Below are 25,106 nucleotides of genomic sequence, written 5' to 3'. Positions count from 1 at the left end.
TGGTAAACCTAGACTGCCGCCATCAGTTGTCAACATTTTTGGGTTGATGACTGAGAAACTTATGCGTTAAAAAAGTGTTACGACTTTTCCACCAGAATGTAGTTGTCTGAGACTGTAAAGTTGCATCTGTTGAGTCCAAATTGACCTTTTGTTTGTTTTTGAATACATATTTTAATAACTTCAGAATGTGATCCTGTCACAACAGCACACACAAGAAGTGTACCGATAGACAGTCGCGCTATTATATGGCGCACAACCAAAACCGCGCGAGAATACGACGCCATACGAATGGTAAGTATTCAGTAGTCACTACAAGCAAAATCCAAAAACATGTGCAGTGCAGACGACAAGTCTAGGGTAAACCTTCTGGAGAGTTATTTATTACATTCCATAACTCTCCAAAGCTGTATGATACAGTGACCGACCTACCAAGGGTGAAAATAATTGAGCTTGAACCAGGGGCCACTTTGGCAAAAAAAAGTGGCCTCTAGTTCATCAAGATTTGGAGGAACCATGAGCCATTTCCAATTGCCAATTGGCCAATACAAATGTGCAAGATAAGTTAAATAAGCACAACCGTTGCTTTGAATTTTATATTTTTGGTTCACTATCCAGGAAGCCAGTTTTGTGAGAAAAGTGTCCCCTGGTCAACTAAGGAACCAGGGGCCATTTCAAGAGTTTCTGGGGGCCAAACAGCTCCTGTCTCCAACTCAATTTCAACCTTGCGACCTACACTTACCCTTTAGTTGCACTTGGTCTAGGATCATTGAAAGTAGTTGTCCTAGTATTATGGTCCACAAAGTATCTAACACCTTCTTTTGTATACCTAATCTCCCAGCCATCTGGTAGTGGGTCTTCCTGCATTGAAGTACTGGGGAGTGGAAAAATATTACCATGGTTAACTATAGTACAAGAAAAATCAACACAAAGCGAGATGGCACAAAGAGGGGAAAATCAAGTGATGTTTTGATAAGAGTAACCAGGGAAATGTTATTTTTAAAGTGGATCTGGATGAGCTTTTGTAGGTATATGACCAAGATCAAAAACCAGGAGCAGAACCAGAGAAAATGTAAAAAGCAAAGGGAGATTCAAATCACTAAGAGTGGCTGCAAATCATGTTTACTTTGTAAGGGCCTAGTGATATAATGCTTTGATAATAAAGATTTTTCTAACTACATAACATTTGACTTAGATTTTTATTTCCCATTTCATTTCCTTGTCCATCACAAGCAGAAAACTAACCCCACTGGCCAAATGTGATGTGCTATTACATTCAAGGCTTACTGTACGAGGTGTTAGGTCCCGCCAATTCGTGGATGTGTCATGCCAAAGCTGTCATTTTTTTTACCTGCAGAAGTTGCCCTTGGTTACTCAACTGTTCATATCAGGCCTGATTATGTTTTTTATTTTAAAAAAAGAAAAACAATGTGACACTGGACTGGACTTAGATCCAGCTTGGAACAACCTTCTCTTTGCCATCACACCACACAAGGTTGTCGAGCCATAAATCATCAGAGGCAGAGGACACAGTTCATACTGTGGGAAAGCGCTCCCGGTTAGCGGGCAAATTTAGTAGTGTTTGAAGTTTAAAAATTCTTCTTAGATCTAGTCTGTATGTATGAATATCCAATTTTATATGCGTTTTCCTGGGGTTTTTCTCCACCCTGTTTACCACATAATATCAACACAGCTTGACAATAAATATAAATCTTGAGGTAATTGATATATAAAATATTTTCCTTACCCCTGGGTACGTGGATCCTCCCACTGTGTCGTTCTGTTAAGATGATTAACAAAATATACACGCCCGTGAGGATCTGTCCTCTTCTCTGTGAAGTAAACAATGATATAGTCATGTTAAGCTTCATTCTTCAACGCTTGACAATCTGTATGCAATTTCTGGCTATGATATATGAGACGATACAACAATGCTGTAGGACATATGACGATGCTCTGTACCATATATACGCTGCTAAAACCAATCGGATTTGCATACTGACACCAGGACGGATGAATTCTAAATTCAGGCAATTCCATAGGGCAAATTGTAGGATTAACTTTTATTTAAATCTCTACATTAATATTAAAATAATGAGAATAAGGTTTTGTTTTTAGCATGGAAGACTACTGTTTCTTATGAGATATCATTATTTTTGGTGCACTTGAAATTATGGTATTACCCATGACAATAGAAACAGATACTAGAAACAATATCTATTATCTCTGTCCGGGCTTCCTATGTTAAATTCTTGCCAAGAACAATTTCCTTTACGGTTTTGCTTGTTTGTTTGGTTTTTCTGTGTGTGTGGGGGGTGTGTGTGTGTGTGGGGGGTGTTTGTCAACAAACTGTGAACACAGATGTTATTACTTACCCCAACCTGACGGTAATGCACCTAATGGATCAGCTGGATCTGGAGTACTATTCTGCTGTTGTGCTTGCTGTATTAACACAATATAAAAAATAAAAAATTCAATTAATCAGAGTCAGCCAGTTGAATTAGTTTTTTTAAATATGCAGAGTGTTAAAATTATTCCTAAAATCTAGAAATATCAACGAGATCAGAGTCCAACCATTGCTTTGCATGTTACTTATGGATTGGGACAGTCAGGGGTAAACACCCGTCTCTTTTCAAAACTGACTGTGATGACTGACAGCTTAATGTACCCAATTCTTGTCCTTCTTGGTCTTGGAGAACTTCTTCAGGAATGGCTTGGTGATTGGTTTGGTGATTGGCTTGGTGCTGCATGTCTTTGGTTTCTTCATCTTGTCCTTCTTGGCTTTACTGGTGACTTTACTGTTCTTCACATGAACTTCTTGGCTTTATCTGTCAGGTTGATTCTCTGCTTCTTTTCTTTTTGGTTTGGTGGTCGTGTCGCTGTCGTAACTACTACTGGTATAGCTGATGCTGAAGTCCTGTTGACAGTCAGATGGCCAGTGGTGCGATGCGGTAAATTTATTATTGAGAGAGGAATGTGTCAATTCTCCAAGGTCGCGCTGTCTAAAATGTTGGCGTCAACGTGCGTGTACGCTGCGTAGTAGCAGTTGCGTACATGCATCCGTGAGTAGCCAAATTTAATTAGACAGTTGCGGGCTGCTGAAATGACTGCATGGAGCCACGGAGGAGAGAGCGCATTAGTCTACTCTACAGATGTTGCCAATTAAATTCTTTCTTTTTTTCAAGTGATTTCAAACTAAATTATAAAATAAAGTGGTCGACAGATGGAGAATTTTGCTGTGTGTATTTTGATACCTTATTCGGTATGACACGTCTGTACGGTATACCCACTTGAATGACAATATATAATGACAAGGTATAGTTTTGAAAATGACAAATGTTGATATTTCCTCCTTCAGGGTAATTCCCGTCCAGTCATGACAGTGTGACAGATTAACGCACATTGCACTGTGTTCATAATCTGTCTGTTTTGAGGCAAAGTCTGTGTAAATTTGTTTATTTTTGGGAAATAAAGTCGCATCGTGCCAAATGAGGTATCAAATTAGGCAGAACAACATTCTCCATCTACTGAACATTTATTTTGTAATTTAGTTTTAGTGTCTTTGAGAAACCACTTTTGTTTTAAGTGTAAAGATACTTTGTGTGTGCAGTACATAATGTGAACCCATAACTTACTGGTAGGTAGAGCCTGGATTGCAACTGTTGCATTGCTGATTCCCTCAGCTGCGCATGTTGTACCTGCCACTGCTGGAAATTTCTTACAGAATCTATCGTCGGCCGCTGCCATGTTGTGGTCCGCGAGTTGTGATCTACGTAGTATATTCTACCCTGGGGATCTCGCCGCCTCTCCCAGCTACAACAGAGAATATTGAAAGAAAAAAATTGTTAACTAGAATAATCTAATAGGTGATATCATTAATCTTTTTTCATTAGATCTGTCCCATCTCTGCACTGAACTAGCAAGTTCACTGTCTTTCCACAGGTGTTTGCTGTTTGATAAGATCTATCATATTTTTTTATCCTTTTACCCTTTATTCCCCCCTCCTATCATCCTCTGATCTTCAAACTTCCAACTTTTTATACAACTCACCCTGAAGGTAACGGCTGAGGTCTTTCCCACGTAGTTGTCTGTGTGTTATGATCTACATAATACGGTCTTCCATGTTGATCTAATCTCATCTCCCATCCGGCCGGTAATGGTTGCTTCTGTAGGTCTAGATTAGGCATCTGATTCCCTGATGCCCCTGCCGTGCTTTCGTCGGTGGTGTTGGTGGTACCACTGGCAGGTGCAGAGCTGGCTGTAGTGCTGGCTCTCCCTGTCGGAGGAGTACCTGTTGGTGTTGACAAGCCACCTGCCGGAGCAGTTGAGGTTGTGGTATTGGTTGTGGACGATGTGGCAGATGTTCTTGCTACTACACAAATGACAACACAAATTAATTTGTTGTTAGATTTTGTAACCAAGGGTTGACAGTTTTCTTAAAAGTGATAGAATTGCAATAGTTTGAGTTATTATTCATCATGGAAAGTGTATCACTTACAAGGAGAATTTTGATTATAACACTTGTACTAACAAGAACCAAATACTATTTGTAAAGTATATACTGTTTTTTATATCTTCTTGTACTTATGTTATGCTGCATATATTATACTTTATTCCTATGTACAGTGCATGGGAAATGTGCATTATAAGTTCTCTGAAATAATAATTATAAAGTATAACATTAACAACAACCATTTATATAGCGCCTTTGCCAAAAGTTACAAAACACTATGAAAAGAGATGAATAGAAAACATATACAAGCAAGAAAAAAGAACACCAACTCATTGAAATATGTCTTGAAAAGAGTCTTGAAACTTTCTACATTGGTAGTATTGTGAATATTGATTGCAATTATCACTTACATGGAGGAGGATTATTAGGCCTAGCAGGCCTACCAGGAGGCGGCTGTGGTGCTGATCTCCTCCTTGCCCCACTCCTGGTGAATCGTTAGCTGCTCCAGCGCCCCAGCTGCTATTGCTGCCGCTTGGGATGCTAAGTCGCCTTGTGATGGTCGCTGAGCATTGTTTGGTTGTGATGAATTAGAGCGCCCTCTATGAGCATTGCCAACATCGCCATTAGGTTGTGATGAAGGACCTACACAGGAATAGAAAAAGAATACACAGTTATAAATGTAATTCTTGTATAAATTTAGTTAATTCATAGGCATCCTTAATCTCCCACACAGGGATGTAGATTACAAATGGAATCTCCCATTCAGGTAACTCCATTTGAAATTCACAGTCCCTGTGTGGAAGATAAGTCATGTCTTCCATAGGGGTGTAAGGATTTCAACTGGAATAGCCCAATGGGGTATCAAATCTCTACAAAGCTTTTCATAAATAATTTCTGTGAATCAATGTTGGTGTGCTAAATTGAAGCCTTTAAACATTGTCAGTTAAAAGCCATAATGTACACTTTCCATCACATTACTTTAATTTTGTTATTCTTTACTCAAAATGCTGAAATAATATTAGTTACAACTGTCACGAAATGTTTCTGACCATTTTAAGTAAAATTACAAGGAATAGTGAAAAAAAAACCCTTGGCTATTTTGGATGTTTTTACGTGGAGAACTATGAGGGACTTAATGTCTGAAAGACATTTATGTCAAAATTGCTCTGTAAATCTGACAAACATTTGGCTGATTCCATTTAGGTGTAAGTTAGGACATATGTAAACATTACATGCCAAAACATCAGGTTCGAAAAAATAAATAAATATGAATTTCATATCATAAGATCGTATATTTAATATGGCTTTAATTTGTGAGAGTCAAACCATTGATACCATTCCCATAAAATACTTTGCAAGAATCAAGATCGAATCATGTGCCATATACATACTTTCCAAATCTTCTTCATGATTGGTTTCCTGCTATAGGTATTCCATTTGTCGCTCAGGCTCCATGTCACACTTGACAGAAAGCCTGGATCATACATTGCAAATTTTAGTTCACTGACACATAGGGTATTGCTTGTAGCGCGCATGATCTTGATCCACAGAAGCAAGCTGAAAAAATTGTTCATTGGTCCCCAAAACAGGCCAAATTTCCCATAAAGATAACAAATTACAAACAATGTCTTATGTATTTCTTTATTTGGGGAAAACAAGATCTCCTCCAAGTCTAAGGTCCCAAATTTCCCCATGGGGGAGGGGATGTGCCTCACAAAGGGGTAGTTTCTTCGTGAAAATTTTTTTTGACATAGGTCTGATTTGAAGAAAACATCCTTAGACACGTTTCCTTTGAAAAATTGTTCACGCTATGCACTAAAAACCCATGGAGAATGAACATATTTGAATTGATACAAATGTAAAAGTGGTAAAAATATATGGTAACCAAATTCATATTCCTATGTGATGAATAAATTATTGTGGGGGAAAAAATTGTAAAATTTTTTTTTTTTAATTGTTTTGTTTTTTTCATGTGTTGGTCGGCACCGGTCCATGCCGGTTAGCCCAGACCGGCGTATCTATAACCCTGATTAACTTACATAAAAAAATGATATAAAAGAGCAATCAGCTTACATCTTTTGATTACTGTAAATCAATTTATTTTCACAGCATTTTTCTTATGTGAAAAGTAAAAAAAAAAAATACGACTAGATCTATTTAAAGAAGTTTTGGCAAATTGAGCTTCTTGTCAAAAAGCACGTTTTTTAAACCCCAGATATGCTGTATTTTTTATTTATTTATCTGAGAATGAAAAACAGACCACACCCAAGATTTGTAAAATTTTACGTTCGTGGAATAATATAATATTACTTTACAGTATCTCTGTATCAAAGTCCAGACCTGTGTCAACAGTTATATATATTATGCCCATCATGTCCAGTAATGATGCAGATGTTACACAGGCCTGAATTGTTGAATATGGTACATGTATAAAATATATACTGTTCTGGTATTGTTATGTGCCATAATTGACCAGATAGCGGTTCTGTCCCAATTTATATTTGAATATGATCAGGGCGCATATAAAGATATAACAGAATGTGATATACGACATGTAACTTAATTGTTATCATTTCTTTGGTAGGGAGTCCCAAATAAATATATGTATGGGGGCAGATCATAATTTTCACACACCTAAGTAAGGGTTATCAAATTATAATACTCAAATAGAATAAGGTCATTATTTTTACAAACATTTTGTTATATATTCTACACACAAAACTAGCATGAAGACATCAAAATCTAAATTTATGTTATGGGCCAAATTAGGGCACAAATTGCCTTGAACTTTGTACCATAACTGAAACATCATTGACAAGGATGTGGTATTTCCAGTACTAATCATTTTGAGGCAACTTATCTTGTCATGTTTTTGGTCTGTTTGTATCTTGAGTAAACTGAACTATGTCCTAAATTTGTGACACAGCGATTGCTAAATGTCATGTGAATAGGAACTTGCACCTTTATCATACTTGCATATACCTTGAGTAAACTGAACTGTCCTAAATGTATGACACAGTAAGTATTCAATGTCATATGATAGGCTGTTATTTGTTTTTTTAACCCAATTTTCAAAATTGAACATTGTCTGCTATCAGGCCTAATTCTGATGTCTCAGTAATACATGTAGGCCTATACCAAATGCTAGCAGATGAGGCGATATAATTATCTGGTCTCTCGTAAAATATATTATGTCTAACATAGTCCTTATTAACATGTATTAGCTATTAGCCATATTCATGGGTAGTTGGCTAGGTTTGAAAAATGCAAATTATAAACGTACTTGGTTGACTCTGACATGACATTTTTCACAGCCTTGCGCTTGACATGATATCCATATTAATAGTTACCAAATTATTTTTTTTATACTGAATTGGAGCCAAATATTATCTAGCTATTGTATGAAACATTTTAATTGGTGCTGACATCCAGGCACTAACAAATATTGTCAATTAAAACGAACATAGAGCCTTGGGTCTAAATCTGTGATGACTCAACATGATTTATGTTATGATGAGTTCCCAAGTTGCATGATGGGATTCATTATATTATTTTAGAAGTATGTGTATGTCATTAATTCAATATACCCTATTGTTACTTGGCAGGAGTTAACAAAGAGTGCAGCAAGCAAGTTGATTTAAAACCATAGCAACTGCTGTTGGACAATGGAATTCATAAAAACTGACCAATATTGGATTGATGCAATTTGATGACTTTAAATTCAGAATTATTCAGCTACGAAACTTGTTAGGTCTAGCAATATGAAAAGAGTTTTCTGTTTGAGATCATAAAAATGTGATTGCGTTTTCAATAAACAATTAAACTCTAATTATGTGATTCATAGCCTCATCCTCTGACTTACTCCAAAAAAGTTGATATTTTTGATACCGTAAAATACCTAAGACTATGCCATATTTGTGTACATACTCTTTCTTGCCGATTTGGTCGTTTGACAAATACATCAAGCAAGATGAAAAAACTGTTCCTTGGTCCCAAAAACAGGTCAAATTTCCCATGAAGGGACTATGCCATATTTGTGTACATACTCTTTCTTGCCGATTTGGTTGTTTGACAAATACATCTTATGTATTTTTGGGCTGTCGACTGCCCAAAATTACAACAGTAGCCTATGGGGCGCCATAATACATGCAATCAATCACACACCACCAATCCGATGATGGGCCCACCTTCCAAGAGGCCAAACTGTCAGCATCACATGGTGTTATGATAAAATATATGACTCCTTTGAATAAAAGTTGATCGTGATCTTATGTATACAATTAGACTACAGAGATTACCAGAATATAAGGTGGCTCTATCATGCAACTTTGTAGATACACTCCTTCATCTCCATTCACCATACTTACCATTTTGAATAATAACACCTAGCCTAGCCAACACATCTGCCTTGACACAGAGTCCATCAAATACTAGATGCAGATCACCTCCTTTCACAGTGTTCCCCTTCACTTCTGTTTTGATTTCCAAAGCGAACGGCAAATTGGTTACTGCAAAAGAACAATAAAAATAATTATATGCAATCGATAAGAAATATATAGGATCAAAAGTGTATGCAAAGTTGAATTTCAGATATTTTCAGTGATGAGGCAATTTCACTACTACATATTTAGGAATCCTTGCCCTCTGTCTGATTCCCACTCATCCCCATCCTCTCCTTGTCCCATGAATGTAGGCAATAGGCATACATGCCAGACATCCATGTCCATGATCCCAGGTTGCGACGGTTTGTGAGATCCCATGAACTAGCAGTGGAATCCCAAGATCAAACCTTGTCAGCCATGAATGATCGTTTCTACCATCTACAGCCTAACTATGGAATTCTCTTCCTGCCAAAATTCCAGCCATTAGATCGAGGGCCAGCTTCAGCAGGGAGGTTAATCGCTTTCTGGGTGTTTCCTCGTCAGCAGCTTCAAAATGATTTTTTTTCGTCTCTGCTGTTAATGCCCAGTTATGCCATGTTGTAAAAAAAAAAAACCAAAAACATGTTGTATTGTATATAGGGAAGGTCTAGAGTTCGGCCCCTGTGTCCCCTCCCCCACCACATAGTCACCTCATTTATAATAAATCTATATACTAATTTTACTACCTCCACCATCAATTATTCAAAATCGCACACTATGATTTTGTTCAAAACACATTATGTGGGAGTACACTGAATGCAATAATGTGCCTGGATTGTATCTGATATTGCACAGCATGCCACATTCTATGCAGAACATTACATATGGTTACACCTACAATTCCCATGTTAAGTGTAGTCACTTACACAGACACAATCTGCATGGATGTAAACAGCTTAAAACATTTGTGCAAAAAAAGTGAAACTTTCAATTGCACTCTTTTTTTTGGGGGGGGTAATAGATTAGAAATAAAGGTTGCTGTATATACACCTATATACCAGGGACTGTCTTTTGAGGAGAGCGAGAGCAATCGCTCTCTACTGCTCTCCTAAAATCTGATATAGGAGAGGTTTAGCTCTCCTTAGTTGACCATTCTCTCATATTCTATTGTAAATACTTTAAACAGCTCTCCTTGAAGGCTCCAGAAGAGCTATTTAATGCTCTCCTGCAAATTCCAAATGAGCAAAATAGGGGGTATTTAATTTGCACTGTCCGTAAAATTTGACAGTGAAATTAGCATAATAGGGTATTTAATTTGCACTGTCTGCGAAATTTTGATAAAAGGGGTAATTGAGAAAATCCAGAAATTTTATGTCAATATTTAGTGTCATTGATAAGGGGTGTTTGAAATTCTAATCATTGAAAGCGGGTGTTTGAAATTCTAGTCATTGAAAACTGCAAAAAAGGGGTTGTTTTTGGCCATATTTTGTCCTCGATTTTGCATGAAAAAGGGGTAAATTTGATGAAAAATCATTGCAAATGGGGGCTTTTGAAAGATTTGGTAACTCTCATGGTTGTCAACTTTTGTGTTGAGTTGGGGGCCGGGTCCCTGCTATACCCAAATAATGTGAAGCAGTAAGAACGGTTACGTGATGGCTTCGGCTAGACCTCACCCATTATTTACATTTTACTGCCTCATACACATTATTTGGGTGTAAAAGACACTGCATTACCCTTTATTTCTTAAAGGGTAATATAATTTATTTCTTAATTATAATACTCTGACCACTGCACTCCTCTCCTCCTTGACTCCGCATCAGTAGCCTGGCCTATATGAGGCTAATGGTTTCTACACAATCACAGTTGTCAGTTATCAGGTCTGACAAATTACCCTTTTAACATCACTGCTACTCCACCATCACTAGCTTTCTTTATCACAGGCTTTATATAAATACTTAATTGACACGAACGCAAAAACTGATCCATTATCGTGGAGATGACATTGCTATCCCAAACAGCTTCCATCTTTTTTTCTTCTTTTTTTCACTTCGGTTATAATAGATACATGTTTTATGTATGAATTTTTCTATATTTATCCTGTTTCAACATGCAAAACAAGCTCCCTACCCATTGGTGTCAACACTCGTTTTATCTCGGTAAATTTGACTTGGATCAATTTGACTTTGTAGATGAATTGAACTGCTAAAATCATGTTTGATTTACATGCATTAGTGTCAAATATTCATCACTAGAAATTGGAAAACACATGCCATTTTGCTATGATTATACTTTGATTAAAAATTAATTTAGAATCATTTCACTAGCCCACTCTACAATTTCACAGCCGCTGCTAGTATAATAGTTTTTAATATGGTGTAAATTTTATGTGTTGTTAATAAAAATAATGCTGCAATAATTTGCCAAGTCATGAATTATTATTAAAGGAGCGTGACCAGATCAATAGCCTCATCCCAGCCACTTAATCTGATAGAAATAGAGATTTTGGCGTCAAAAGAAAGCTCATATTTTACTCAAAATCCCAGTTAAATTTGAGACCCGAAATATGTTCTGTTTCCATAAATGAGCGAAAAAATGATAACCTTAATCCCGATTTTATGGTGATTACCACTCATACTGTTCTACCAGCCGTTATGAAACATATTTTGCTTCTCCAGATTTGTACTCGTGTTTTAGATGTTTCATCTTCCGTGCAGAAGATTTCATCAGTAATGCGCCTATCTAGGCGCCGTACATGTACCTTCCGCCAATCTAACGCTGCATCTTCTGCACAGTTGGCGAAACGTGTAAAACATGATTAAAAATTCTAGACTTGTACAACATAACCTGATATTTTTGATTTATTTTGATACATGCCTCAATGTGAGGTAAAAAATACAATTTATGAAAAAATCTGACCAGCTACTTTTAAAGTTTCATTACCAAATTTCATTACCAAGTAAATTATATGTGAAAAAGTAATGCCTACAACTAGTAACAGATGTAAAGTTTTATGCATTTTCGATTTAAAAAACCCAGCAAAATGTAGACATGATTTTAAACTGTGAAGTCAATGACACATTTGAAGTCAATGGCACATTTTTTGCAATCAGAGTTTAACACACTAAACTCAGAAGTAATATTACCGTACTGACTCTAGTATAGTCCCACCCCGTTTTGGGGTGAACATTTGTCAAAATTGGGGGGTGGGACTATACTTGATTTTCAAAAAAAAAAAAAAAAAAAAATTAAATTTAAATTTCTAAAACATTTTCGAAAATTTGGGGTGGGACTTTACTCGAAGGTGGGACTATACTCGCGTCAGTACGGTATTATGTTGAAATGTGTGGTTTTATGCACTGTGAAAGCTTGAACAAACATATCAACTATGTACACCCACATATACATCTAATCAACCTGATTTCCAACCATGAATTTCTTTTTCACCTCCCAATGCATGCAATGGGCTATTCCAATTGAAATCCATAACTCCCTATGGAAGACATGGCTTTAATATCCCACACAGGGGGTATCTTCCATAGGGGATATGGATTTCAATTGGAATAGCCAAATATACTAAGTATGTATGCATATGCATGCAAAGATCAATTTAAATGTTTGTGTCTATGCATGCAAAAATTGGAAATTCCTGTTTATACTTTTCAAGATTCTTTTGAATACTTTTTGACATCACAAGAAAGGGATTCAGCATTATATTCACAACTACATTGAATGACATGATACAAGATGGTCTAACAGATAACACTCACAGAGCTAAAATAAATAATAGCCTATACTAATTTAATGCATATACAATGTACATATAAACCAATTAACATGCAGAAACATTAATGATTTTCTAATTGCACACTGTAAACAAAGATGTTCCAACAAATCTCAAGGTGCTAGCTACCATATTGAATTTTTGAAGTAGAAATTTAATTGTCTTTTACTTTCTTCCAAATCATAAAAATTTGAAAGACAAAAAAAAATAAAAATTTAATTCAGATACAAGCAAAACATTACCAATTGAATTACCATTTGTAATCAATCTAATAAGCACCCCAAGTGCTTACTTTTAAAATATCAGGGGCACTTAATTTAAACCATAGTTTGAGTGTCAAACTTGGCGTTTACTGGGCAAACCAGTGTTTTATTTCAGGATACTAAATGAAAGCGTAGAGAACAAATGTCACGCTTGACAGTATTCAAATTCCTGTTGCATAATCACAAGCCTGGACTAAAAATAAAACTCATCCTGGAAATTGAATGATACAGTACAAATGTAATATCTGAATGTAAGTTACTATATCCATCCAGCAGATTCTATACTCTCAATGGGTCAGTTCATGGGCTCGCTTTATGTCCTCTGGAAGGGTCCATGGGCAACTCCCCGGGGGGAAGGGGGGGGGGTAAGCTCTTGGATATTAGTCTTTTTATATGGCTCAGGATGGCTTTCCTTGGGCATGATTTCTTGATTAATCAAGGTACAAAAACATCCTTTTCCCTGTGCCGTTAGGAAATCAACCAAATTGTTCACTACTATACTCTACATGTAGTACGCAGATATCATTAAAATATTTTTTGAAATTTTACTGCAGCTTGCCACACCTGACCATAATCATAAACCGTAACAATAATCTCTTAATCCTAATCCTAACACTAACCCTAATCATTATCCAACCTTTAAACCTAACCCTAATCCCAATCACTTGATTAGCAGTCAGTCATTTAGGTAATAGTCATTTTAAAGTCTTGCAAAAAAGCACAGTTAAAACACTCTTGAAATAATGATGAAATAGAAGTAGAACAAAATTGATCATGAAGTATTTTTAGACTAACAATAACATGGACTACTAAGTATCTCTGAGCCATAACGTCACATTTTAACACAGGTGACACAACAATCTTCCCACTGTTCCTTGTGTGATTGTATTATTTCCTATACATATAGTATCGCTATCTCCCAAAGATAAACAATATTGCAGCATTGAGCTGAGCTGAGCGACTAGTACGCCGACTACTTTGTACTTTGGACCCGGTTCACACTTGTGTTTTGCAAGCCCCCTCGATTACAATCATATTACGACATAGTGTATATCCACAAAATGTCGTCGGCATACTACAATCGTGTCGTCATTAGTGAATGATGAGAATTTTCATCATTGTGTCCGCTTGTGGCATGAGCGTGTCGTAATTTAAGAGTATAAAATCACTTGGTGACCAGAATTTCATCGTTGTAAAATGATAACTCAATGAACCATGATCACAATTTAGTGTATAAAGTCACTATGTGCCTGCATTTTGTTGTTGTAACATGATTATTCAAATAATGAAACAATGACAAATCTTTCCACTGTATGGCCACTGTTATTGCTTACTAATTACAATTGTGCCATAATTGGAAAATTAAGACATAATGACGAGAACAAACTCATGATGTGCATGACAGGGGTCTTATCCTTGGGAGCCTTCTGTACATTAAGTTTGCAATATTATTTGATTTTACTTTTACGTTCTCTGTTATGTCAGACTATGTCAGCTATAATCACAAAATTTTTTGAAAACTACTGCTCTTTCAAATTATAGATACAAACAGTTACATTTAGTTATGACTTAAACCAATTTTATTAGGTTAACATATTTGGGCATGAATATAAGAAATTTGTACAAATATGCAAGAAGCCGATGGATTTTTGCCCCACAAATAGAATGCATAAAAGAGTTTCTAAATCTCAATTTGGAATTGAGAATATACAAGTGCCACACATTAAAACTAAATTGTCTGTTACATACACACGGAGAGAGTACCGATTTTATAAAGACCCATGATGACTTGCAATCTATGATCTTTGTGTTGAAATCCCCTCCCACACACATAACCCGATTCCTTTCCTACACCTTTCCACTTATTTTCCCCTTCCCAAATAGCAACAAACATAATTTCACACACCTTACAAAATGTATATATTAAATGTGTCTACATTTTGACACAAATATAAATATATCTATCCCTCTATCCTGTTTTTAAAATTCAATCAAAATAGTTCCGTAATTTTTTTTTCTTGAATAGCAAGTAGATGGTTTGTACTGCATACACATGCAATATGCAGCTCATAAAATTTTCAAAATGAATTCCACCAAGCTCTACATGTTGTAATTTCCCCAATGCAAGCAATTTAGCATCCGTCTGTGTACAAAATGTAGATGCTATGTTAGCAGTCTGGTCATGTTCTCACATGGGGGCACAAGAAATTTCATCACCTTGTCAAATTTTGTACTTGATATACCATTAACCTGAACACAGGTTTTCTACATATATTTTGGATGGGAAGAGATCAGTGATGAACTAATCAGATCGCTCATTTCCAAATCAGTCTGATTTGGGCCTTATTTGACAAAATCGGGGAAAATCCCTTCTTTTGCCGATTCAATGAAATAAATATTTTTATGAAAAAATTCTTTAGGCAAAATTCACGACATTAATTAGCTAACACATCCAAATTTTCCTGGACGTGTAGGAGGTGTCATTTTTCAAGGAGTGTAGTAAGTATTATTTTTGGTAGCACTTGTACAAATCGGGATCAGCGGATTGACCGATTTACATTCAAAATGATCTGTGATCAGCAGATTCAGATCTAGTGTTGATCGGCTCATTGCTAGAAGGGATCATATTCAGACAACTTTACATAGTGTCTGTATATTAAGGTCAGATGAATACATGCATCTATTCAGGCAACCAACAATAAGTGAATCCTTAGCCGGATAATAGTGTTGAATTGGAAATTTCTGATCGAAGTATGCTTTCTACAAAATACCCAATGATGCTGACCACCCATCACATCCTTATTCAGCAGGTTGGCTCAAGAGATGCAAGTTTGTGAAATAAAAGGGGAGGAAAATATCTTTTTCTTTTATCTCAATTTTAGTACACTGTTCTTATGGCTGAGTTAATCTAGCATGTCATGAATCGTATCCTGTTGAAATTTCATATAAAAATCCTGAATCTCACTCGAGGCTCTACAACATGAACACCGCCCAGTGCACAGTTCTTTGACCTAAATAAGCTTTACAATATATAGAATGACCTTTCCATATATTGGGCACAATAACTTACTATTCTGTGTCCAAAACATGAGATCATGTTATGTTGATTGAAGAAACATTGGACTATTCAAGTTGAAATCCACACACCCCCTTACATGGAAGACATGACCTTAATCTTCCACACAGCGGGTGTGTATTTCAAATGGGGTTACCTGAATCGATGACTCCATTTGAAATTTACACCCCCTGTGTGAGAGATTAAGGTCACATCTTCCATAGGGGGTGTATGGATTTCAACTGGAATAGCTCGTTGAACGAAGCCACTGGAAATGATACCATCATGGCTCATCGTATTTGTAGTACTGAAACATAAAGGGCTGCCAAAAAATATCAGCCCAAATTGTGGGTCAAATAATTGAAAAGTCGCCCAATATTTCTCTTTACCATTTGTTTCTATGGGACAGTAAACTACAGGCAGTCACTTTTAACTTTGCCCAATTTTTTTCTTAACCATTGGTTTCTATGGGACAAGAAATTGTCAAAAGTTGTGGGGAAAATCTTCAAAAGTCGCCCAATTGGGCGAATTTGGCAACATTGGAAACATTCAAGCTTTGCAGTGACAGTATTTAATTAGGCTACTTACATTTGCCATTATGTGCCTTGAGTAAGGGTAGAAGCTGCACTTGCCCGTGACCCAGGGGAACGTCACTCTTGATTGCAAAATGATTGAATACTTTGAAGTCTAGACAAGTGTCCGGTTTTACCAATCTGAAATGAATGACAACAAAATGACAATACACAACATCAAGAAAATTGTTGAATGTAAAAACATGTACAAATGTATCCAGGGTAAATCTTACACATTTCAATATTGTACACCCTCTTATTTTCGTGAGGGTTGGACACGCAGGTGCAAAAACAATACCTAACTTTTATAAACACAGCACAAGAAATAAGTCCCCCTCTGAAAATTTCATAACAGTGTAAGGTTTTGTTTTGTACCAATAAAACTAACTTAATAACACTTAATAATATGAACTGGGACCAAACAAATCAACTGTCCAAAATCTATGACACTTTACTTTGAGAAAGAGAAACAACATCCAAAAGGACAAAAAAGGACACTGTCAATGCTGGGAGAAGTAAAGGTCATACATGTATCAGTCATTCACCAGCATCTCACTGCTGATAATGACCAAGATGGAATATGGTTTCTCTAGTGTTGTTCAATAGGTTTAATCTTTTCTTTGATGAAAATTAATGTTCTGCTAAAAAGTCCACTTTTACAGCTTTTATGTCACTTCAATGGAGTAGCTTTGATTTTGTCATGAGATGCTGTGATAATAAAAAGCATCATACTTCATAGTAGTAGGAGTATACATGTACATGCTTCATAGCCATGAAAATTACACACTCAATACTGTGCAGGCAAATTTTCATGAGGCCTTTATATTTTTGCAGTTAATTTCAGAGCCACAAATTTTATAAGCCTGGAAAAATATTTTTAAACCATGAGCTTCAATGTGCTCTGTTTGAAACTGTCAATAAAAGAAAATGCAAAACTGTTAAAATCATGAAAAATTAAGCCCGCACAAATAACCTATTATATAGTAACTTCACTTGAGATGCTACGATAAAAAATCATCATGTACACAACTACGCATCATGCTTTATAGTGATGAAAATTAAACGCTAAATACTGCAGTTTAGATAGAACACACTATGTAATAGGATCCTGAGACAGACGTTATTGGGTTAGGATGAGTAAAATGGCATGAAAGGCAATAAATAACATTCTTGGAATAGTAAGCAACATAGACAGTGACCATGTCACTGACGAGTCATTGGAAATGATTTATATGCAGTACCGGGTGCACTTTTCCAGGAATGCACAAACTGATGAGCAAATGTGATGTGATCGGGCACATGGGATGGAAGATTAGGAAATTGGTTTCGAGATGGGGCAAACAAATTGAGCACTTACTGCTTTTATAGCAACACTACTGGGAGTACATAAATAATAAAGGCTTGTTTCCAAGATTCTAAGAAACATGGTTTCTCAAAAATAGATTATTCATTTAATGATAGATTCGGTCAATAACATGGTAACTGCACAGTAAATCAGAATACCTACTTTTCTCTTTAAAAGCATCAAGTTTTAAAAGGTTTCCTTACATTTTAATCTAACAAACTGTAAAAACATCCTACATACATGCCCCCATATAGTACTGAATTTATTATCACTCCAAACTTACACAGTGAAATGTTCATTCCACGATGGATGCCAAGTCTTTTTAACAACCTCTGTCTTGCGTGGCGGCTGTCCATCTACGGTCATCTCCACATACGGATCTCCTTTGCTGAAGAATCCACTGCCAGTATCCTTCAACTTGGCAGACTTAACTGTCAAGGGAAAACAAAACAAGAGACAATTATTGTCAGGGAAGATATTATTAATTATAGCACAAGGATGATGGTCTGCCTGGGTATGTCTTCAATGCCAAATTCAGCATACTTTGCATGTGATCATGATTGTGAGTGATCAGATCATGATTGCGACTTATTAAACTAACTTTGTTGACAATTGTCGCCCGCAATAGCTATAATTTTCGGGAAAGTTCGGGCAAGCAACTTTCTACTATTGACTGTCTGTCCAGGCAAGCAAAAAAAACCAATTGTCGCGGCCTGCCATCCGAATGTAGTGGTAATTATTTTTATCACAATTTTTTACAGCAACTTTTAACTTTTTAACTGAATTCCCTGTCCAATTGTTTAACCTTGCACTTTCTTTTAAATGGATCATTACTTTGTAATTTGTGGACTGCATTATTGATTCAAAGAATCCCAATTTTGCATTATTGATTCTAAGAATCCAATTTTAAAAAGTGATAAAAAGTGATTAGATTTTGAAAAATAAAAGTGAAACACTAGTTTTTCTCATTTCTAGTATGACCTCTTTAAAATAATACTGTTTAAAAAAAAAAATCTTCATAAATTTTCCTTCCTGAAAATGTTCTGGGCCCTAAAGACAACATTAAATTACACTGATATTTGTATTGCAAACTCAATCCATTAATGATTTTAAAAATAAACATCTGATATTACCCTGTTATATGCAGTCAGGGTGATGAATGACATTTATCTATTGTTGAGGTCAACATATTGATTACTGCAAATAATTACATAAAGATGAAGTTATTGATTACTATCCAGTTTTTCCTGGTAGATATATGATGACAGCCAGGTCACACAACCACCCAGGGTTGTCAAACCCGCAATTTCGAAGAAGAATTGGACAACTTTTTTTCATTTTCTCCTGCAAATATTAAAAAATCTAGTATTTTTATAAATATTTTATGTCAAATAATAGAAGAAAGAGATAAAAATTATATGATATTGATAAAAAATCTCTTCCACTAGCCCAGTAGTGACAGATTTTAACAGTATATAAAAGACCGGCTCTTTTCTGAAATTGAGAATATTATATAATAGAGAAGTCCAACCGGGGACTGCAAGACTGCAAGAGGAGTATAACCACTGAAGACTGAAGGGGGGAGGAGGGATCTTGTGAGTGACCGAAACAATTTTGGTGTCGCAGAATGAAATAAAAAAAGAAATAACAAAGCTAAAATTGACTTGTTCGGGGTCAATTTTATTCAAAATATTATGCCAGAGATGTCCAACAATAATTATTTTTGAATTTGTCACACTCACATCGACATCAAAATATACTTCCAATGTCACATGGATCCCCATGCCTAGACACATTTCTTAGATAACATCTCTGTGCAAATAATGATTAGATAAATCCATTTTAACTTACATCATTGTTTTAAATAATGATTACAATATTTAAACTGTTATTTTCTAAATTTGATTTTTATGACAATTGAATTTGTGGATTTTTTGATAAAAATCCATCATTTAAGAGATGTTGTACTGTACAAAACATCTGATAACATACATCAATAACAACAATTTATAAGTAATGAATCCAGAATCTTTAAAACGATAGATAACCTATATTTGTTAACTTTATTTGCTCAAGGTGCTCACATGCTTACGCAACCTCTATTGATATGAATTGGGTGCTTGGAAAAACAACTTTACATAATTTCGAAATAAAACTGGATGGAAGTTGTAGTTTACAATAGGTTTTGTCCAAGCAATTTCACGATTGGGACGTTCAGCAAATGTCAGCATTTTGTTCATGGATACATTTGGAGACGGGGAATTTACATGTTTTATTGCTTTGAACAAACATACATTCATATAAACAAATACTTTTATAATACTGCAACAAAATGGCCGACTTGCCAATGCCAATTTGTTAAAAATACATGGCCCAACAAAAATAATAGAAATTCAGTAATTTTATCTAATTTGCAACATATATCAGTGCACATCATGGTGACCTTAAATCAACTGTTTACCGACTGGTTGTCATGGAAACATTAGATTACAAAATGCTCCTCATTAGTCCTCAATACATGTATACATTGAAGGTCCATTATTGATTGAACAAAATCATACACACCTGTATATTTTCATTACTTCTGAAAAATCACTGATAGCTCTGGTTTACACAAGGTATTTGAGTTTGACCATGGACATACTAAATAATTATATTACTTCTTTAGGGAGTGTTCATAAATACTCTGGGGGGGGCTGGAAAATATGTAGGGGGGTCAAAATTTTTAGGAGTTCTGAATAGGGGGTTAAAAAGTTTTGGGTGTATGAACAGGGGGGGTTAAAAAAAATTTCGGCACAGAGGGGGGGGGGGTTAAAAATTGTCATATATAACTTAATTTTGAGGTTTGTGTCAGTTCTTTCTGGTCAGCTCTTTAAATCACTAAAAGCTGCAATATCTTTGCTCTTCTTTAGTGTTGACAATTTTTACAATAATGTTTCATGTAGTACAGATTATTCATCTATTATCACTAATATACACAACTAAATCATGTTGCACTACAATTATAGGTGGAGGAGGCTTGGAGAACCGGGGTACATGTCCTCCCCTCTAATTTTTTTTCCATGGGGGGACATCCCCTAAAAATCCTTAAAGAAGACAAAATAAAGCAATAATTGCCATGTGCAACTTTTTTTAGCACATCGAAAAGCACCATGTTTTGGGCCCAAATAGGGTAAAATTGCACAATTTTGCGCTATGCGAACTGGCCCATCAATTTAAGAGCAAAACACACCATTTCTGCAGTAGTCTAGACAGGGGGCAGAAGGGCCCCTGACAAAAAATGAAAGAGAAAAGTGCCCCTCTGACAAAAAATGAAAGAGAAAATCTGGAGGGCAAAGAAAAGGAGCAAGGAGATCGACCCTTTTGCATATAAATTCAACCAGATCATGGGCCAAAATAGTGTAAAATACAAAATGTTTGCATGCTGTGTGCCCACATTGTCACAATAAAGGCATTTTCATCCCATCATGGGCGAAATACACAATTTTTGCATGCGTTTTGTCCCAATAAAGCCTTTTTTTGAAGCTCAAATACATGTACAGTCTCTCTAAAAAACAAAACCGATATATGTATTTGCAACTGCAATTTATTTTCTCCTGTGTCCCCGAAATTTTATTCACCCCGACCAAGAAAACTGGTAATACATAGGCATAGTAAACATAGGCGTAGATCCTGGGGGATGGCACATTCAACCATCTCCCCAATGTTGACGCTTGTTGTGTGTTTCTGACCAAATTAAGCTCATATTTGGCCATTTTAGCCCCCTAAGTACAAATTTTTAAAGGCGCTTACAGCGTATGTTATCCACTTTTACATCAAATTTTATTCGTTTAGCTTCCAAATGGCAAAAAGTTTAGTGTGCTATTAAAAACATTTCCACAATTCAACCTCAATGACATGCGTACAATTTCCTGCACTTGAATACAAATTTTAGTACCATTAATGCCATTTGAATGTTAGTAGAATTGAATTAGTAGAATGGTACATTATGATGGTGGGGGGGGTCAAAATAGTTTTGAACCTATATGAGGGGGGGGTCAAAAAGTTTTAGGTCCATTAAGAGGGGGGTCAAAAAGTTTTGGGTTCGCTAAGAGGGGGTTAAAAATTTTCGACATGAAAAAAATATTTTCCAGCCCCCCACCAAAGTATTTATGAACACTCCTTAGTATGTCCATGGTTTGACTAGCCACAGACTGTTGACTTGAATATATTTCTTTTCTGATTTTAATTGTTAGTTTGTTGATGTTGCTTTTTAAATTATATACAAACCAAACCATTGAACCTTCATGGAGCTAAGTAATGAAAACAAATTTCCTTCATAATAATGCATAATTATGTGTATTACTGTTACACTGCTCCATAGGCTACTGTGATGTAATTTCATTCTGTTAACCAGAACGTAATTCAAATTTGATGATATTTTTGCTAAACAAATTAATCTGCAAGAAATTTTTTGTACATAGTCTTAGGCCTAAACATTATGCAGCCAGGGGTTTCCACTGGTATAAAAATAAGAAAGTGGAGAATGAGGCTAAAAATCACGAAATGCCCCTGTAATTAATACAGGAATGAAGTAAAAATGTGAAAAATATTGTCACGCCGGGTAAAAATGCTGCTTACATTTATTACACATTTTCATTTTTACATGCTTTTCAATTGAGAAGCTATTTAGTGGTGTGCGCCCTTAACTGTTGCCAAGTGGAGTTCAACTTGAACTGAAGCAATGTCAAGGCCACCAGTTGATTTTGATCCTCAGGTTACCAAAACACAACAGGTCAACAATATTGTATGCATTGCTCAGGTGCATTGTATTTAAAAACTGCACTGAAAACCAGGATACTTGGTTACTGAGTGTGTGCAAACTTTATTTTAATATTTAAATACAGGCCATTTCCTACAAAATGTATAGCATTTTAGTACAATAGTAGTGATCCACTGTGCTAGTGATATGTTCCTATACATGTGTCACTTGGAATATACATGTATGCCATGGATAACAATTTTTAGATGAATGGGGCCAATTTTTAAATTCTTAAAAGTGGTCTGTGCTAGCAAATTACAAGTGTGAAGTTTTTGTGTCTTCATGCAAAGTTCCAATCTGTGTTCATGTCATTAATGATTTCAAAACGGATAAAACGGATACCTGTAGATCCAATGCAGAAATTATTAAAATACATTTTTTTGAAAAAACATAAATTATAACTTTGTATTGAAGACACAAACAACTTTTTTCCCCATCTTTTGTTTTGAGAATGACCCTACATGTAGCATTTAGCTCTAAGTTAAATTAAATTAAATTTGAGTATACATTTAGTCCCACCCCTCCCAATTTTAATAATTTTTCATCTAGAAACAGGGTGGGACTATTATACTCGAGTCAGTACGGTATAGCACAGCCTGGTCTGGGCTGGCAGTGTATATCGGTACGTAGTGGTGCGATCCGCTAACTTTATTTTGCAGTTAGAAAATATTGAGAAAACTGAGCCAGTAGCTTTACAATCTAATTAGCTCAGATGGTCAGTAGAAAACACTTTTTATGTTGCCATCTGCTAATATCTACAAGTAAGCTGAAGTGTACCTCACTGTCAGTGCTACATGTAACTGTGTCTCTGGTTGCACTGGCACACTTGCTGTTTGGACCTTTTTGATCCAAGAAAACCAAGCAAAGCAAGTTCTAGGTTACTAAGTTTACAACAACATTGTCCTGCAACCAGAATTGTTGCTGTTTTATAATACATGAAATAAAAGTTCTCACCAAAAATGTATGTACACTTTTATTCAATTTTCAGATGGAAGGACAATCTGGAAAAAATTACTTTTTAGAAAACAGGGAGGGTGAATTCCCGGGGGTGAATTATACTGGTACATGGGACTATTATACTATCTATAACACAAGGTTCACATACACTCCTACATTAACCTGTATACTTATGTATGTTATGTTAAAATTAGTTAGACTTACTTGTGACTTGCAACTGAGAGAGCGGGGCCTGGGTCTGTCCAGATGCCATGATGCTCAGTTGCTTTGACAATCAAAGATCAACACAAGGCTCACACTCCTGAAACAAATCAAACAGGAGAAAATTAAGAACATTGGTTAAAAAAGAGAGCAGCATGGCCCAGTGGTTTAGGTCTTCATATTCAATTCATATTCAATTATATTCTCGTTCCATAAAATGCATTTGAATTGTGAGGCAGACGCAGTGGATGACGAAGACCTTGTAGCCAGTTCCGATCAGGGTTTACACCGCTACGTGGTCCAATTTTCAAAAAGATCCCCAATTTCACATGAAATGCAGAAACTACATGTACACACCTTGGTGGGGAAATGCCATCTCTTGGTCCGTTCCCCACAAGCATCCAAACATTTCCCCCTAATAACATATGCCCACAAACATTTTTATATTATTGAAAAATATATTAACCTTCAAATTGCAACTACTAGTAAACTGTGATATTTTCACACACGATCAATTTTACATTCTTGTCACATCTGAGTTGTCTGATTTCAAGTGCTGCATTGCCATCTAAGTAGATCTTCAAATAGGGACCTATGCATTTTTAAAACTTCTATTTATGATATAATTTTACATCATGTTGTCAACATAGAATGCAAGGTGTAAAATACTAAAAGGTGTATGTGTGTGGGGTGCACAGGGGGTGTATGGTTCTTATTTGTCTAAGAAACATACATTGATATTCTTAAGTGGTACTACATGTACATGTACACCCCTTGATAAATTTGTGACTATTTTTGCATTTTTCTCAAAAACTAATAACACACTGGTAACAAAAGTTATGTATATGGGCAAGGAATCCACATACTACACTGGAATTTCAGTGACTCAAGACAAGAGGTATGTTATTTATGATGAGAAAAGGGGTACCGCTAGGATATTTTTCTTAACACATATAATGAACCGCTTGTCTTGAATCACTGCAATTTCAGTGAAGTAATTGGATTCCTTGCCCCTATAATATACATAACTTTTGTTACCAGTATGTACTTTGTAGTTATTTTTTGAGAAAAATGCAAAATTAGTCACAACATTTTTCAGGGGTGTAGTACCACCTTAATGATGATCTGCATCACAATTATCACTATATCTAATATAAGTTTAACTAGAATTACCCAGTTCCTAATTAAGGTGGCCACCACACAAAGGTCACAGGTGTGTAAATAAGTAAATATGACTGTATAAATAGAGTGAATTTAAAATGCATCAAATATTTGACATCAAATATGAAGTATGAACCAGGCCTTAGTACCTGTCCTAAT

The 25,106-nt window shown here is 35.8% G+C and overlaps 2 protein-coding genes across 2 annotated transcripts in view; both read right to left on the bottom strand.

Annotated features, from left to right (window-relative positions):
- The window catches only part of LOC140136300 (E3 ubiquitin-protein ligase Su(dx)-like), a 37,488-nt gene extending 33,283 nt beyond the window's left edge, over positions 1-4,205 (bottom strand). The window contains exons 1-5 of the mRNA XM_072158024.1: positions 4,048-4,205; positions 3,633-3,810; positions 2,373-2,439; positions 1,745-1,829; positions 740-871 (exon numbers count right to left, since the gene is read on the bottom strand). Of these exons, the coding sequence (XP_072014125.1) occupies positions 740-871; positions 1,745-1,829; positions 2,373-2,439; positions 3,633-3,810; positions 4,048-4,184 (599 nt within the window). The 5' untranslated portion in view covers positions 4,185-4,205. The remainder of the gene's footprint in view (positions 1-739; positions 872-1,744; positions 1,830-2,372; positions 2,440-3,632; positions 3,811-4,047) is intronic.
- A 22-nt stretch (positions 4,206-4,227) lies between these two features.
- The window catches only part of LOC140136301 (E3 ubiquitin-protein ligase Itchy-like), a 41,460-nt gene continuing 20,581 nt past the window's right edge, over positions 4,228-25,106 (bottom strand). The window contains exons 3-8 of the mRNA XM_072158025.1: positions 23,790-23,886; positions 18,111-18,258; positions 16,499-16,623; positions 8,818-8,958; positions 4,861-5,092; positions 4,228-4,369 (exon numbers count right to left, since the gene is read on the bottom strand). Of these exons, the coding sequence (XP_072014126.1) occupies positions 4,890-5,092; positions 8,818-8,958; positions 16,499-16,623; positions 18,111-18,258; positions 23,790-23,838 (666 nt within the window). The 5' untranslated portion in view covers positions 23,839-23,886 and the 3' untranslated portion in view covers positions 4,228-4,369; positions 4,861-4,889. The remainder of the gene's footprint in view (positions 4,370-4,860; positions 5,093-8,817; positions 8,959-16,498; positions 16,624-18,110; positions 18,259-23,789; positions 23,887-25,106) is intronic.

The sequence above is a fragment of the Amphiura filiformis genome, chromosome 16 (genome assembly GCF_039555335.1).
Source record: "Amphiura filiformis chromosome 16, Afil_fr2py, whole genome shotgun sequence".
NCBI lineage: Eukaryota > Metazoa > Echinodermata > Ophiuroidea > Amphilepidida > Amphiuridae > Amphiura > Amphiura filiformis.
This window is presented reverse-complemented; position numbering and strand designations above follow the sequence as displayed.